The 16869-nt window shown below is 39.9% G+C and overlaps 1 protein-coding gene across 4 annotated transcripts in view; it reads left to right on the forward strand.

Annotated features, from left to right (window-relative positions):
• Positions 1–16099, forward strand: part of MSRB3 (methionine sulfoxide reductase B3) — a 179996-nt gene extending 163897 nt beyond the window's left edge. For all 4 annotated transcript variants that reach the window (XM_017661728.2, XM_017661729.3, XM_017661731.3 and 1 more), the window contains 2 exons: positions 7738–7835; positions 15868–16099. In XM_017661728.2, the coding sequence (XP_017517217.1) occupies positions 7738–7835; positions 15868–16032 (263 nt within the window). In that variant the 3' untranslated portion in view covers positions 16033–16099. The remainder of the gene's footprint in view (positions 1–7737; positions 7836–15867) is intronic.
• The last annotated feature ends 770 nt before the right edge of the window (positions 16100–16869 follow it).

The raw sequence follows: 16869 nt of genomic DNA on the forward strand, positions 1-16869 counted from the left end.
ACTACTTCATAAGGCTGAATGCAGAATGGACAACTGTTTGCCCAAACCAATGATTTTCTTTTTGCCATAATTACTATTAATCCAAATTTCTTGACTGGAATAGTTTGCCTCTTGAGACGATTGTTTGTTTGCAGTAATGAAATCGTGTCAGCAAATATAGGGGGATTCTTATATTTGCAGTGGCAGAAGGGCAGAAATGCAATAAATTCTCAAACCATAGCAAACAACCAAATATAAAGTTGAAAAGTGGTCTAAGAACTTTCTTACCACTGAACCAGTCAGAGAGGAGACTAAGCTGACCTGCCTTGATTCCAACTCAGAGGGCATTGTAGATGTCAAAAAGTTAGTGTTAATCTCATACAATTAGTTCATAAACACTTTCAGCCAGTCAAATCTGAGCCATTGAAAACTGCTAAACTTTACATTGATTTTGGTATTTTTATCAGCGAGATAAAAAGTAATAAAATAGTGGTTAGCAGATAAATTATGATGCTTGAAATCTATTGCTTCTTTCCATAAAATATTATGAGATCAAGAGACTAAAATCTGTAGTTTGTTAAAAAGAAATCTCTGCTTCTTTTTAAAGATGGTAGACCAAGTGTACATGTTTTGTTTCCCTCTCTCCCAAGAGACCCCTTTAAAGTGAGAGTAAAAAAAAGAAGAAAAAAGCAGAGGAAGAGACCCCCTAGCAAAGAGAAGTGGAATGGGAGACAGGGTCTTGAGCAGACAAGAAATTTTACACAATATTTCCAAGAAAAAAAAAGTGTGTGAATTCATTAATGGGTATTAGTGATTAAAGAAAGCTGCAGCCCAAAATATATAACAGGAGTTGTTGCAGAAATGCCCAGAAGAATTACAGAGGCTCAGAGTACAGGACTATCAAGAGCAAAATGGGGGACTGACAACAAGGTGTTTAATTGAGTCTAAAGAACAGCTAGACCAGTTTTACATCTTCCTCACTTTCATATGTAGGATGACAGATCATCAATTACTCACAGGAAGAAAAAACAACAAACCTGGAAGACTGCTTTCTTAAGATATTAAACAGCCTGTCTGGGAGAACTGGGGCTGCTACTGAGGTGTTAGACTCCAGAGTAAGGAGTATATTCCCTAGCCAGGTATTCAGGGAACCCTGGGATAGACCCCAGTCCCCCAGCAAAAGATGACAATATTCCCAGAACTTCCATTCAGCTTCTCTATTCAGAGTAGGCTAGTAAGGAAAAAAGCCCGTACTGTCTCTGATAGCACAGGAGAACTGATCCACACCTTCATTCTTCAATAGAAATGGTTGAACAAAGACAATGTAGAGCATGAAAGGCAAAAAGCAAGATAAAGAGAGCAATTGCCCAAGAAGAAGCAGAGATGTTTTACAGAATAATGGAAAAACTAAAACAACTCTAATTCATGTTCTCACAGTCACTTGAAATCTTTCACTTAAAAAATAAGACGATGCTGTGAAAAAAAAAAAAAAAGCCTGAACACCACAACTAGAGACCAGGACTGATGTAAAAACATAAGTTATCAAACGAATGCAATGTCATTTATATAAATTTTTAAAAGTTTAAAACATTATATAGTGTTTATGGATGTAGAAATATGTAGAAGATGAATCAAAACAATACAGAAATGGTTCATGAACAATTATCTTTGGGGCACTAGAAAGCATAGAAGTAAGGGAGAAAGTTTATATGACTAAAACTGTGACATTTTATTTTGTTAGAAAAAGGGAAAAATCTGAAGCCAATCTAGAAAAAATGTTGTCTGTTAAATCTAGGCTGTTGGTATCTGCTAAATCACGGATACTGTTAATATTCTGTGTAGTTTTGTTTATGTTTGAAATAGCTGTAATTAAAATTTCAAAAATTAGAATGTTGAATTACAGAGAAATTTCATACAGATGTATAGTGAAGTCATGGTCCAAGCAGAAAATAAAAGAAAACATGATAGGTAAGAAAACAGATTATGACAATTGGACTCTTGGCCAAAGAGAGAGAATCCCATCACTCTTTAGCTCTTCAGCAATCACCTTGTACATACGCATAGTAATACCAATGCTGTTTACTAGGAATGGGGGTGAGAGTATGTGAAGGGAGGACTGGGGTGCCAAGGCCACCGTACAGAGTGGAGAGTCCTGATACTAAGATACAGGGTAGCCATGCCTTTGTTTGTTATTTATCAGATAGTTTTTTGCAATGCCTCTTATATCACAGGCTCTGTTTTAGGTGATTGGCAATACATTGGCAAAGAAAACCAACTCCCTGCTCTTACTGAACTTACATTCTAGTTCAAGAGGCAGGTATACTAAACAAGGTTTTCAATGAATTAAAAATGATATAATCAATATTGGAAAGGGAAGGGAGGGGAGTTAATATAAGTATGAATACTAAATTTTCATTTTTCACAGAAAGAATCAATTTTTAATGTCTAAAACAGCCCTGTTCATGGTGGAAATGTTTAATATCTGTGGTAATGATGGTGGCCAGTGTAGTAGCCATTAACTACGTGTAACTGTTGAGAACTGGAAATGTGGCTAGTGTGACTGAGGAACTGCAAATTTTAATTTTATTTAATTGTAATTAATTTAAATTTAAATTGTGACATGTAAGTGGTAGGTACTATACTGGGCAGCACAGATTTAAAATGAAGGAATCAAGAGGTAGGTGGCATAAACATTTTTTAGACGTAAATGAAAAACTTGTTAAACATGGTTGTCCACAGGAGTGGGGAGAATTTAAACTGAATATTTCACTAGAAGTCATCTCGCATTATTTGATTTTCTACTACACTCATATTTGATTGATTCTCACAAACTTATGAGTCTTTGAAGAGGAATAGAGAATCATCCTTTTAAAAGTGAGATTGAAGTTATACTTGAAGTGTCAACTGAAATGAATAACTGGGCAAGAATCAGAGCTCTAAACTTCAAACAATTCTTGTTAGCGGGGGGGTCTTCATAAAGAGTTTTGTTATTTAGCTTGAGGTAGCTATTAAGGTAAATTACAGTCAATGAGGATAACAGATTTTGGCTTCAGAGACAGTAACAGCTACAAATTTTGAAATATGGCCCTAGAATTATAGAGCTGTGCAAATTAATATACACATAAAAATATAGATCTGCAAATCTCCAGCTTGTTTCACCAAAACCATGCTCAAATACATATCATTATTAAACAATCACCCAAGCCCAACTGGGATTTATTGTGCACAGGTTTATTATGCATTTGAAGATACCAAAATATTTGAAATTACTTTCTGGTTCAATGACTTCTTGGTCATGGTAGATTCTGCTGTGTTCTGCTGATGGGTCACGTAGGTAACTTACTGGGGTTTCTAGTTTTTGTCTGGGGTTGCGGGAGGATGTAGGGAAGTGGAAGTTGTATAGCAATATTTATTAAACTAAGAGCAAGGGAATAAGGGCCACATTTCCTAAACATGGTACAGATGGCACTGACTTCAACTTGTTTATAATCCACTGCTAGTTTTAACAATTTATTTCAAAGATTTTTGTGAAGAAGGAGGAAAGGTTGGGACATAGAGCTGAGAAGGTTTTTCTCAGGAGGCAGTTGGAATGAAACACTTAAAATTTGTCAAAAGAACACTACTCGTGGAGAGCTGTGCTACTATTCACTATGGGTTCCAGTAGACTCAGAGCAGCTTCATTAAGCTACATTATGGGTGAGAAGGACTAGTTCTTTTTTGCTGTAGTGTAATAAAATACCATAACCATTGCAGTGTAGATGATAGCAAGCATTGAGGAGCTACTATTAATAAATAAACTGGATCACTTGCTCTTATATCTGAGATATAAACACCACATCCTGGATTTGCTTCACATTATACCAGCAATATTAAGTTTGTCTGCAGATTAATTTAGCCTGCTGGTTGGATAAAACTGAAGCAGAACTGTTACTGTCTGCTTTAGTTGTAGTACCTGTATTTATTTGCTACTGAAGATGAGAATTCTTTGAGGGGAAAATCTATTTAATGAATGTAAGATATTCTTAATAATAACAGGCCAATATCTTAAAAGAACAGTTTCTATTCTTGGAAATAAAATGATAATACATCCAAATCCAACCTCATCAAATGGAAGCAAAGGGATGTTTTGGGGGTGGGTGAGCCAACTCTGTTTATACAGGTTTTCACATGACTTTTCTTTTAAAAAGTGCATGGAATGCATCCAAAACAAATAATGTTTTGTTAGATGAGAAGACCAAAAGGGAAATCCTAGAGAAAGGAGGATGGATAGTCTTTCTTTAATGTCAAAACTGACATAAACACATCCCCCTCCCCCTTTTGCTCAAGATAATTTTCTCAACAAGACCCAGATTGCTTCAGTCTTTGCCTATCACCCTTTGAAGCACTTGCCTTATTATTAGGAGTAGGGGCAGGGTTTCCTTTGAGGATTTTTACAGCAGTGAAGAGTTCCTCCTTTAAATACTTTCACATGATGGGGAAATTCCGCTTTCAAAGTGCTGTCATCGCTGTGGCTTCTCTGCCAATTTATTTTGGGGTGAAGGTCTTTCTTAGTTTGATTGTCAATAAGGACTTACCTTTCTGATGGATGCTTTCTATAGACCTTTGCTTTTTCTGAGAGACTTTGCCAGAAAACTCAGCATTCTCCTGTGTTAACCTTACTGGTGCAGTTGGCCATGTTTCTAGTAATGTGTTCCATCACATGGGATTGTATGTTCGTATTGGTTTCCCTTGTCAGTCTCCATGAATTAAGATTTAGGTGACATAGCAACATTCCATTTTGACAACTGCATTTCTTCTACAGTGCAAAGGGACACTGAATTTTGGCAAGTTTTGAAATGCTTTTTTTTTTAGTGTCTCCTCCAATGTTTGAATAATGCCATGGTAAACAACAAACTAGTCAAGTGTTTACAGTTTCCCCAGAAACACTGACATCTTTTGAGGTCCTCTGTGCCATGTCACTCCTCTTCACCCTGCTCTATTCATGAATATAGTCTTCTGGAAGATTCTATAAATATTTAAATCAAGGAGACAAAATGTATTGCTTTGTGGCTGAATAGCTCATTTGACACCAATTCCCTTCTTCCCCAAACCTTTAGTAGGCAGTGATTCACAATTATGAGGAAAGAATTAGAATTAAGAAACCCGAAATAGAATTGACAGTTTTCTTAGTATTATTGCTTCAGGACGAGCCTCTGTCTTTGTGGTTGTTTTAGATAAATGAATAAAAAATAACCTATTGTCCCAAATTATATTACATCATTTACATCATTACTCCTGGATTTTCCCTTAAATAGTGTGGTTATTAGAAAGTGAGAGAATCAGTATTGTTCAGGATCCATTCATGATCTGCTTCCACCTAGAGACCCCTCAGTTCAACAGTGTCAATCCAGTTGGCAGGCACAATGAATCCAGACATCGCAGGGAACATACTTCTTAGACCTGCAACCTCCTTCCTGCTAGAGTGTTCATATGAACAGCCTCTCGCCCTTTTATTAAGAGCCGTAGACCAAAGTCAGAGAACTCAGACTTTGTCTCTGGTTCTGCCACTACTTCCTGTATAACATTAGCAAGTAACTTCCCTTCCACTCTGTACCCCACTGCTGAAAAAACCCTGTAAAGTGAGCAGCCTAGCTGATCTTCATGTTTTTAACCATCCTAAATAAATAATAAGGTGACCTCACCTACATGGAGAGACTTACTTACAGAAATTGAGCCAGGTAGGATGTGCCAGTAAGAAACTAGCATTGGTATTTCTTAATCTAGTCTGTATAAAAGGAGTATGATTATGTTTTCTGTCTCCTGTGGGACTCTATGATGTACCATAATTATTCAGCCCAGTTTTATTGTTTAAGGCTAATTAGAAATCAGTTGAATGAATAATTTGAGCTGTGCCTTTGTACTGCACAGTGTTGTAGGCAGTGAAAAGACTCAGGTTAGTGAGTTCAGACTCTGCCTAGTCAGGGAGGAAAGCCTGAAAACAAATCACAAATCCAGTGTGATCAGTAGAATAAGATAAGTGTATATAAGATGCAGACATAGCTTGGGGAGGTATTCACACACACACACACACACACACACAGATATAATTTCTCCATGCCTAATTTGAATTCTAGAAATGGGAGAATGTATGTGGGGGAGGGGAGTAGCTTTATGGTAGATTAAAACAAAACAAAACTCCCAAGTCTTTACATGATTACTACTGAATCAAGCATGTGCCCCCATAATATTAGTTGCCATAAACTGCAGTCAAACGAGTTATGGCATGGAAGGTTAAAAAATATGCAGGATGTTCTCTTTCTTTTCATAGATAAATTATTTTTCAGTGTCCTCAAACATCACCATCTTTACTAGCCAACCTCTCTTTACTAGCAATCGGCACTCCGGTCACTGAACAAAGAACACCTAAGTGTGTCATTGTAAACCAATTACTAGCCTAGAGTGTGTCAGGTTCTCTTTAGAATTCAGGAAATAGGGAGAAATACATTTCCTTAAGCATGCCCATGTGTCCTAGCATAATGAATTTTTGTGGAATGTTATTGAGAAGGTTAAGGTTTTCCTGGTGATGTGCAGCAATCTTGAACTCATATCAAGGAATAGTGAAGTTTAAACTCTGGGCGTTGAATCTAGCCCTGACTCTGAAAGGTGTTCTGTTGCACTGTGGGGAGTGGGGAGGAGGAGCCTGGGGGAGTTTCCTATTAAAACTTGACCTAAGCTAATTTGTTTTGTTTGAAATTGGAAATCATATTTTTGAAGACTAAATTCTGGGGTTTTTTTCAGTAGATGTATTAACACAAAGCACCATGCTTTTAAACAGGTTCCTTCTTTCTGCAGGAATAAATTTGGCTACTGAAAAAGCAAAAAAAAGAAATTACACCAGCAATGTCAGCAACATCCCACCTCTTTCATCACTTTTGGGGATGCAGGCATCAGCTCAGAAACTGCAGACATTTTTCCTGGAAATATGTAAAAACATCCCCATAAGTACTGACCACAAAACCTGGCTGTACAGTCATAAACATTTATACAATCTCATGGGCTCCTTACCACTGAGTTTCTTAAAGCTGTGTATTTTTAAGTCATTAGAACAAATAAAATTTGGAACAAGGTGCTAGTGGAGGGAAGGTACCCCCTGGAGATGCCTGAGGAGCACTGCTCTGTGACTCCTATGAAGGGAGCAAGCCTCTTGCCCATAAAATAAATAGAAGCTATGCTTTCCAGATACCCCTGTCCTGATAAATTAGGTTAAGGTAGAAACAACAGAATACTCATTTTTAAAAATATTTTAACAGTCCAAATTAAGTGCTGAGAAAGTGTGCTTCCTTTGAAAAGGCATGTGACAGGGCAAAGCCAACAGGCAGGTCACTTGGACTGTGTTTTGGAGAACATTGCACTGTGAGGCTCCTAGTGTTTTAGGGTCTGGCTGGTGACTTTGAAGAGAGGAGGAAGTAGTGTGAGAGAGCTTTATACATTCAGGGATGCTAGAGAAAACTACTACATGGTCTAAGGATGTTTCATTAAATGTAAAATCCCAATGCAACTGTAACCTGAATGTGAGGAAAAGGTTATTCTTAAAAAATAGTTGCAGTCTTGCAAAATATATTATCCTTCACCTTTTGACCTTTTTTTCCAGGTTGACAAAGTTAAGCATGATTCATATACTGAAGTTTTACAGTCTTAGTATTTCTTGAAGCATGCACTGTAACCTAAGGCTGTGTGTCTCCCGTCTCTGATTGCCTTCTCGTACCTTCCTGCCCCTAGGTTGGCCTTCATTCCATGATGTGATCAATTCTGATGCAGTCGCATTCACAGATGACTTTTCCTACGGGATGCACAGGGTGGAAACAAGCTGCTCTCAGGTCAGTTAATCCCACCTGAAAACACTGCTCACTCTGCACTGCAGACACTTTCAAGGCTCCTAGTTGTGCTGCATACAGCAACTAAGGCCAAGTGACTGATCACAAAAGGGATGGACAAGCACAGTGAAGTCTCTGTAAAGTCCTAATGTTATCTCAGTCTTTGGGTGTTTAGCAAGTCCAATCAAATGTCTGTCATTGGCTTCAGTGCTATTAGACAAAATCATTGGTAGGAAAAATTATCTTCAGTTGACTTAGTATAGTGGGGAATGGCTATTCTTAGGGCATATGAAGATTCCATTATGTGGCCTTATATAACCTGATGTTTAGTCCTCTCTGCCTGAAGCTCTGCGTACCCACTGTTCAGTACTAATACCCCCATGGGAATGATGCAAACACACACCAGCAAAGCTCCGAGAAATGAGGGAGGTTGTACAACGGCACTGGGAAGAGGAAGTTCAGTGGTAGGCTGAAGCAGGCCGGATAGGAAAACTTGATAAGCGAATTCCTTCTCTATTTCTCCTCATATATGGACCTATCCTCATTTTTAAGGATCTTCTAATTAGTTCCTTCCACTCTGCTCTAACCAAGTCATGCTGGCTCTTACAGAAGAGTGAACATGTGTTGAGGAGGAGGCAAAAATAGTTACTCTGTCACCCCAATCAAGAGACTTGAATTTGTTGATATTCTTAGTTAAACCCAGAGACATAGCCAGAACCTTCTTGACGCAGAATAAGAGCAACTGTGCATTCCATTCTACAGTAGGTCCTCCCATTTTAATTTGCTTTCAATAAGTGAAATGTAAAGTCTTGAGTATTGGGCACTGAAATTCACTGATGCTATGGAGTAATCTGCCGGCCATGGCTGTTGCACATATCAGAGGTAGAGGCGGTCCAACTGCCCGGGAGATGAGCAGTCAAGAACAGCACAGCTGCAATAGCCAAGTGATTGCCACACGTACCTCCCTCAGCATTCTTCTTCCTGCCCTTCACCCTCCTCCATTGGCACAAGGGTTTTAGGGAGTAGGTGGCATATTTACTACCAAGTAGGGAGGTGGACTGGTTTGAACCTAATTGACTGATGAATTTGTTTTCGTTTTTTTTTTAAATAAGGCTGGCAAGTTTCCTGTTTTCTAAGTGTGAAGACCACTCTCTCCTTTGAAAAACAGACTTCATATTTTATATGTCACATTTTCAGTTCAATATTATTTCTCAGATATGAGTCTTTGAGCAAGACAGTGGAACTTTCTGATCCTGGGTCTCACCCCCCAGAGATTCTAATTTAATTAGCTGGTTGTGGCCTGAACATCAGCATTTTTAAAAACTCCCCAGTTAATGCTCACAGTAACCTTATGGAGTAGAAATGGTGATTCTTATTTTCTAGTTGAGGAAACTGAGGCATAATGAGGGCAGTTACACTTGAGTAAATTTACGTAGAATTAAGTGGCAGAACTGAGACTTGAATTGAGGCATTTAGCTCCAGAGCTCTTTACAGTGGGTAGACAGATGGTAGATAGATGGATGCACCATAAAGAGTCATATTGAAATGCAGAAAAAAAGAAAAAAATTCTATGATCCCCCAACAGTTAGTTTAACTTAATTCAGTCTTGAAGTCAATTGAATTTTAATTGCTATTTTTATAACTTCCACAAAAACAAATTGTGATTACCCAGAAATCTAAAATATTTGACAAAAAAGCAACAGGGTAGGATGGCACACAACAATTTGTAACTTAGGCACATACTACTTAGTAAACCTCTTCTAAGGCTAGCAGTTGTTTATTTGTCTTTTTATTTTTATGCTCACTTAACTCTCCTTTTAACTCAGAACCCACTCTCAAACAGGAATCCTTTGACTACCAACTAAAACAGGTACAGAAAAAGTGTGGCCCAAGAGAATAACTTTCCTTAAGGCCTTACCTTCGGATGTCTTTGTGACTAATTCTTAAAGTCCACAGTTGGAATAAACTTTCCTCCTTTCTGTGGGCCCATCCCGGAGATGAGCAGTCAAGAAAAGGTCATTATGAAGGTGTCCTTCAGTGACCCAAGAGAAATGAAGCTCACAAACTATGCCAAAAATAGGCAACATTGATAAAAGGTACCAGGCTGACTCAGGCATACTCTTGGCCCTTTGGCGTGAGGCCCAGGTGGCCTGTCTATCCCTTGGGGCCTTCCCTAATAGTTGGGTGAAGCGCTGATGCCCATCTGTTCCTTTTTGGCTTCTTTTCCCACCACCATTACTTCTCATATTTAAAAGTGTTGCACCGTTTCTTAAAAAAAAGCCTTAACTTTAAAACAAAGAGGGGGTAAAATTGTTCCATGAAGACATGTATAAAAATAAATGCTTTGTAAAGTAATCCCACGCAGAAAATAATCAGTGTCTAGCCCTCAAGGATGATCCATTTGATGGATTTTTTGCCCCTTGTAGATGGAACATGGCGTCTGCCACACAGGGATGATCATCGCTCACTTAATGCTGGGTGTCTTTAATTTCAATCTCTTCATTAATTTTTGTGTTGCTCACACACTTATTTTCTGTTTATTTTTCTTTAGTTTTCTCTTCTCCATTTTTTCATTCATCCTTTTTATCTTGACTTAAAATAACTGGTTTAATGGTTCCCATGCTAAACTGACCACTTGTATTTTACCCCCTACTTTCTCATTCTTAACACTATTTTCATTTTCAGTTTATTTTCTGCTTTCCATTGTTCAGTTTGTGCAGTCTCTCCCCTTCCTTCTGACCCCTTCGTCTTTTTTCTCCTCCTTTTTCGTGGTGACAGTGTGTGGGAAAACTCTGATTTGTGTCTTCTCTTTCTAAAACTCTTGTATATTGAGTTCACATGGCTTGTCCTTTCTCTGGATGGAATGCATCAGTGTGGTTTGCTTTGTGAAGAATCTGTTAGATGCTTTAGTGTCTCATAGGCATTCTCAGCTGGTTGTGTTATGTGGAATACTTCTTTCCCTGTGGCAAAGATGGACTATCTATAAGCATGAAGGCTCTTTTACTGCCATTTATACAGATGGACTGAGCTTCCGTGGAGGAAACCGGTAGGCTCAGCCTGCTTGCCTGGCTACATGGCAGTTCTTTTTGGTCTCCTGGCCCCTCATTCTCAGTTTAGTGCTGGAGATTCTTCTCCTTCTTTGAATTATGATATGGATCACACTATGCAGTGAATTAGGCCTCATATTTCGGTAGGAATTGTAGGGGGCCGTAACCAGTTGCCGCTTCTTTATACAACATTGTAGTTTTTCCATGTGTGCACTGACTTCTTAGGTAATAGTATTTTACTATAAATGGAAAGGTGAGATTGGTTCCACTACTATCAGCATTTTTCAGAAATATATTGCAGTCAAGTCCTGAAAGATTTGCTGAGAGAAACCTAGCACACTGCCTGGTCTTTAAGTTAACAGCACAGAAAATACGCAAGCGGGGTGGAGATTCTTCACTGCCTCCATTAGGATTCCTGCTTGTGGAGGAAAGAGGTCACCCCATTATATTCTGTTTTTTGTTGTGACCATATTTGTTTCCTTTTACTAGTCTACCTACTGAATTGAGGGATTATATTCCAATGAACTCTTCTGAAAAGGATCTTTATCTTAAATTTGCCCACTTTGGTGGGTACCGGTATCTTTCCCTAGACTCTTGAAATTTCCTAATCATTTTCAGTTATAAAGAATTTACCTTAACTTTAATTTACATTTCTCAGCTAGTGATAAAATACATTGTTTCTATTCCAGTTTCCCTGACTACAATGAATAATTGTTTGACAGCTTCTCCCTAATCCTCAGACCCCAGCCTGTTTAGCAGCACTTTGTCAGGAGTTTAAATTCAGTGCAAAGAGGTAAGATTTGCATGGTTTAAGCTGTAGTTCAATGAAGCAAGTCCCTTCTGGAAATACTTGGGGAATTCTTCCTTCTTTAGATAAAAATTCTACATCTGCAGCAAATGGGACCAATAAATCACTAAATTTTTTGTAATCATCTTTAAGGAAACCTTCAGATCTCTGAGTTTACCCAGGCTAAAGTCCATTTATGACTGCAGCTATGACTGCTTGAATCTATGGTAGAGTCTCTTAAGTTTATTTTAGATCATTATTAATTTGTTCAAGTCAGCCAAATCAACAGAAAGGTAAATATCTACCAATACAAAGTATTTTTCAAAAGGTAAGCCTTTTTTTAAGACCCCCAAACCTTGTTAATCTTTTACAGATGACAACTCATACATTACTGATGATTAAAGATACCCATGTGTTACAATAGGGTTTCAGACTCACAGCTCATCTCTCTTTTTCTTGATCTTTCAGTAAAATCATAATGCTAAACTGGTGACTTCACAATCATTTCCTTGGCAAAAGATTAATATCATAAGCACAGAGGAAAAGAACCCAACTCACACAAGTGTCTTCAATAACGGTGGGAGAAAACAGGATACTACTGGCAAAGTAAATTGCTTTTCTACTTAGACTCTTCTCTCCTTCTCATCCTGCCCCTTGTGCCCACATGTAAGAGCCCTGCTTTAAAGCTGCTTCATCTTGTAGATCAAACACATAAGAGAAAATGACAATATTAAAGCTCCAAACATCCTAGGAATAGCTGGGAGAAAAACCCCTCCAGGACAGTTAGAAATACATCAGTGCAGAAATATGTAACTGTGTTGAATGCACAATTTGTGTTTCTTCTGCACACAATTGAGAATTGCAGTCTGATTTTAAGGAATTATGTTGTATTTGATGCTCAACCACTTTTTTCATGGGGGTTCTTCCCTTTGGTTCTCTACAGGTTCTTCAGTTGACAGCTTTTTCTGAGTGGGAGGTTTAGGTGATAAAGGATTCCTGTGGGAATGAAAATATTTTCTTTTGAACAGTTATCTCATGCTTCTTCAGAAAGAAAGCTAGGCTGCTTGGTTAGGGTTTGTATTTTACCTGTAAAGAGAAATACATAAGCATTTTAAAGCAACTTTAAAAATGCACACCAAAGATTCTACCCTGAAATGAATCATTAACAGCAGGTTTCCAAGATTTCTTCACCGGGCAACCAGTTTGTTTCAGTTACAACCAGGTGTGCCGAGAGATCCCAGCACATTGCCAGTTGGCTGGGGCCAGGGAGGCAGGGCTGGCTGCGGCTGAAGAAACAGTGCATCACTGACAACTTCCATTCATCATCCCGGCCTTCGGCCAGGCGTGCGACCTTGAAGGAATGGGCTCCGACCTTGAGGGAATGGGCTCCATGTGCATGCCCCTCAAGGAGGAGCCTTCAGGGCTTATGTGCTTTTAAAAGAAACGGGCATGATAAACTTTGATGGAAGCCTGGGTGTACTTGGGGGGAAGAAGAAATGGCACTTCCCTCTGCTAGAGAGCCCCGCAGCCTTGCTAGAGGTGAGGCGGGCATTCGCAGGGCGGCATAGCCAGAGACGGACACCCTGCTGTGTGTTGAAGTGCTGCACTCCCTCGCTTATCTGGACCTGGTGGGAATCTTTCAGAGAACCTCATGACAAGCACCAGGAAGTGATCATTATCCTTTTGAGGGGACTCACACCTTTTCTGAGGATTTCCTTATCCAAGCCCCAGACCCACAGCATTGTTCGCAAATGGTTTTTGTTGCCTTTCCCTAACTGTGATTTCTCTTCCTCACCACCAGTCCCCCTCCTGCCTTCTTTTCTCTTTTGCCTGGATTGGGGACATGTAGAATCTGTGTTTTCCTTTCTGTTTAACCAAAACACCAGTTCCAGACTGAGCAAATGAAACTTCAGACTGATAACTAACTCGGTTCAACAGGTTAAAATGCCCTAATTTGGATTTTTTAAAGATGATGTGGGAAATGAAGGCCATGTAAACACTCCTAAACGGTTTTACACACACCCTTCTGTGCTTTACTTCTGGAGTACCGTACATGGGACCGTCTTCTAAATATGCCCAAGAGATGACTGATAAAGGCAATATTTGTTTTGCCCAGATAGTTGTATTCTCTCATTTAATAAAAAAACCAAACCTACCTGAGGCTATTGTGTGAAAACTCCACCTCTCAGATGCCAAGTGATTGAAGTGCTAGGGCTGCATGTGAGACCAGTGGCTGTGCAAGCACACTGGTCACTGAGAGCACTAGTTCCTGTTGGCCTGCACACAGACTCTCTTGGCAGGCAGAAATAGGTATCCACTAGGTACGCATATGCATTTTTACTGGTGCATCCTAGCTGCTGATGCCTGAAAATTTGGCCTCAATTGTTTTAGAAAAGAAAAGCAGTCTGAGCTGTCAGACTTGATATTTCCTAAACCTGCATAGAATGTGGTAAAATAATGCAAGATTTGTTTTTTAGGCCTGTTTCATATTTTCCAGGCAATAGATCAAATCAGTTCAGGGTTCATTTTTAGTTCTTTAATAAGCTGACACAGTGTGTTAGCAGTAAAATAAGAATGTACTTTTAACATGGAAGTGCCAGATAGTCAATGTTGCTATTTGTGCTCTTCATTAATAACAAGAGAACCCTGGAGAATTTAGCACTTTCAAGGGGGGAAGCTGAGATTCTAGCTCTTTGCATTGTACTGACTTCACCTCTCTCCCATCTCCATGTGGTATCTCAACCTTATTCCCTTTCAATTCCTACTCTCTCTCCCTGTAATTTAGAAGTGGTTTATGCCCCTAACAAGCATGGTGAGAAGAATTCATAAGTCATCTATATGCCTTTTCTCCCATTTTATCCTTAAGTCTTGACTTCCATCTGTTCAAAATGCTCCCCTAGATATCCATTCCTTCACTTCTTTTGGTTCTTATTCCAAAGCCAGCCCAGGAAAGCTAACCCAGGCCACCATACCTAAGAGGTCACTTTATATCACTTCCTCTTATTAATTTCTCCTGAGCATCTATTTCCACCTACCACTCCTGACAGCTCCCTTATTTCTTTGTGTAGTGTCTGCCTCTCCCACGAGACTGTAAGCTCCATGAGGCTAGGGATTGTTGCCTGTACCTCCAGTCTGGAACAGTGCCTGGCATGTAGCAGGCACTCCATGAATGCTTGTTAAATAAATGAATTGTGTCATTTACCCCAGGCTCTGGTTTCTTGTCGCATGACGAATGATGTGTTTTCACAGCCTGTTTGAATGTGGTGCATTTACATCTCTGGCCTTCGTCCCTGTCCCCACTGAGATAGGACGGGAGATGGGCAGCTGTGACACACGCTCTTGTCTCCTAGGGCTGCACCTGGCATCGGGGCTGTTAGCACAGGGCTTTATTCTGGGAGCCAGCCATTTTGGGGAAACATGGGTTTCTTTTAAACACCATCATAACCAGCCATCTCTCCATCTGCCCCTGGATTCCTGGTTCCCCAGCCTTTTGGATAGTCAGTAGCATGGATTTGAACTAAACAGCTTATTCCTTCAATACATAATAGATCTCACATAGGTAAAGAAGGCAGTGGCACTCCACCTATTGAGAACCAGGAGAGAAAAGGACGGGGTGGACAGGAATACCGTCATTTGCCACACTCAGCAGTACTGGTGACAGTGACATAAAACTACTGAGCTGTGCTGCGGCTTTGCTGGGTTCCAAGAATATCCAATGCTTGTCTCATGTTAAGTTTTACTGCTTGTGAAAGCAAACATCACCTCTGTCATGGCCAGTTAAACAGTATCTTTTACAGTGGACTCCTGCATATCTGAAGCCCACCCATCCAAAGCCTAAAGTCATGCCAGGGGGAGAGATTTTATTCTGGCATGTTTCTTATGAGGAGAGATCAAAGGTCAACTCAATTCATAAAATTACTGTAGTCATTTTTCAGCTGACCGAGAGACTCCATGGATTAAAAAATACAGTGGCTCCTAAATGATTTCTGATATGCACAATTCTAGTGTGTTTTATTCTCAACTTGTGGTGCAGAGCCTGCCAGAAACCTTTGCAGCTATTGACAGGCAGATTAGAAATCACCCGCCATGGTTTCCATCATTTCTCTGTGGGCTGGTCACCCATTCAAACTGCTTCCTGTGAGTTCCTCTCAAAGCCTGCTTTGTACACGCTTTTCCCTTACATTTTGCTCTTCTCTTTCAGTGTGGTGCTCACCTTGGGCATATTTTTGATGATGGGCCTCGTCCAACCGGCAAAAGATACTGCGTGAACTCGGCTTCCTTGTCTTTCACACCTGCAGAGAGCAGAGGTGCCACCGGAGGTGACAGCGGGGGCGGCCCCGGCAGGGCAGACAAGACAGAGCTGTAGAGTAGTGCAGAGTGATGGAAACAAGTGTACTGAATGCACAGCTGATTAAAAAAATTTCAGAATTGTCTATCTTAGATATATTTTTTCAACAAATGTGAGGGCAGTTTTATGCTATTTTTCTTCTTTGCTTAAACAGAGGCCCTGGCTGTCAATGTATTTTGCTATTGACTAGATTTGGAAGTGTTTCTGACTTTGAGTGAATGGCAACTGCTCTGTGAAACTTTTGCACAAGCCACCTAAGTACCATTTGACATTATTTTCTTCGAGCACATGGCTTCCTTTGAGATTTTTTCCCCCTTTGCTTAAGAGGCAGAAGGTGCTGGGTCTTCAAACATAAAAATGGAGGTCTTCTGTGTGGTATAGAGACCAGAGCTGGACTGGAGGCATGGGTACAGATTGACCCAAGATAAGGATGGAGTGATGTCTTGAGACTTCCAGCTTTGTGGAAAGTTTGAGCTAAGGTCGTTTATTCTCACTGAAAGGGTATAAAGGTCTAAAGTCTTTCCTTATGTTAAATTGTTGCCAGATCTGAAAGGGCACACTAAGAGTTGTGGCAGAGAAGTAAACATTACCTCACGTTAGGCCTTTATTTTATTTAATTCTCCATTGAAAACATTGGAATGTAAGACAACTATAAAATGCTGAGCCCCATTGTGCCCCAAGCCCACAAGGAAGGACACCCGCCACTGCCTTCTCTAAGTGCACCCCTCCACACCTAAGAGCAGCTGCAGCTGGTCGGGCGCTCAGACGAATTCCACTGTGTCAAGTAAGATACTGGGACAACACACGTCAGAGGGCAGCAGCACTAAGAGAGAGCAGAGAAGACCACGGAGGAAG

Source organism: Manis javanica, chromosome 10 (genome assembly GCF_040802235.1).
Source record: "Manis javanica isolate MJ-LG chromosome 10, MJ_LKY, whole genome shotgun sequence".
NCBI classification, from domain to species: domain Eukaryota; kingdom Metazoa; phylum Chordata; class Mammalia; order Pholidota; family Manidae; genus Manis; species Manis javanica.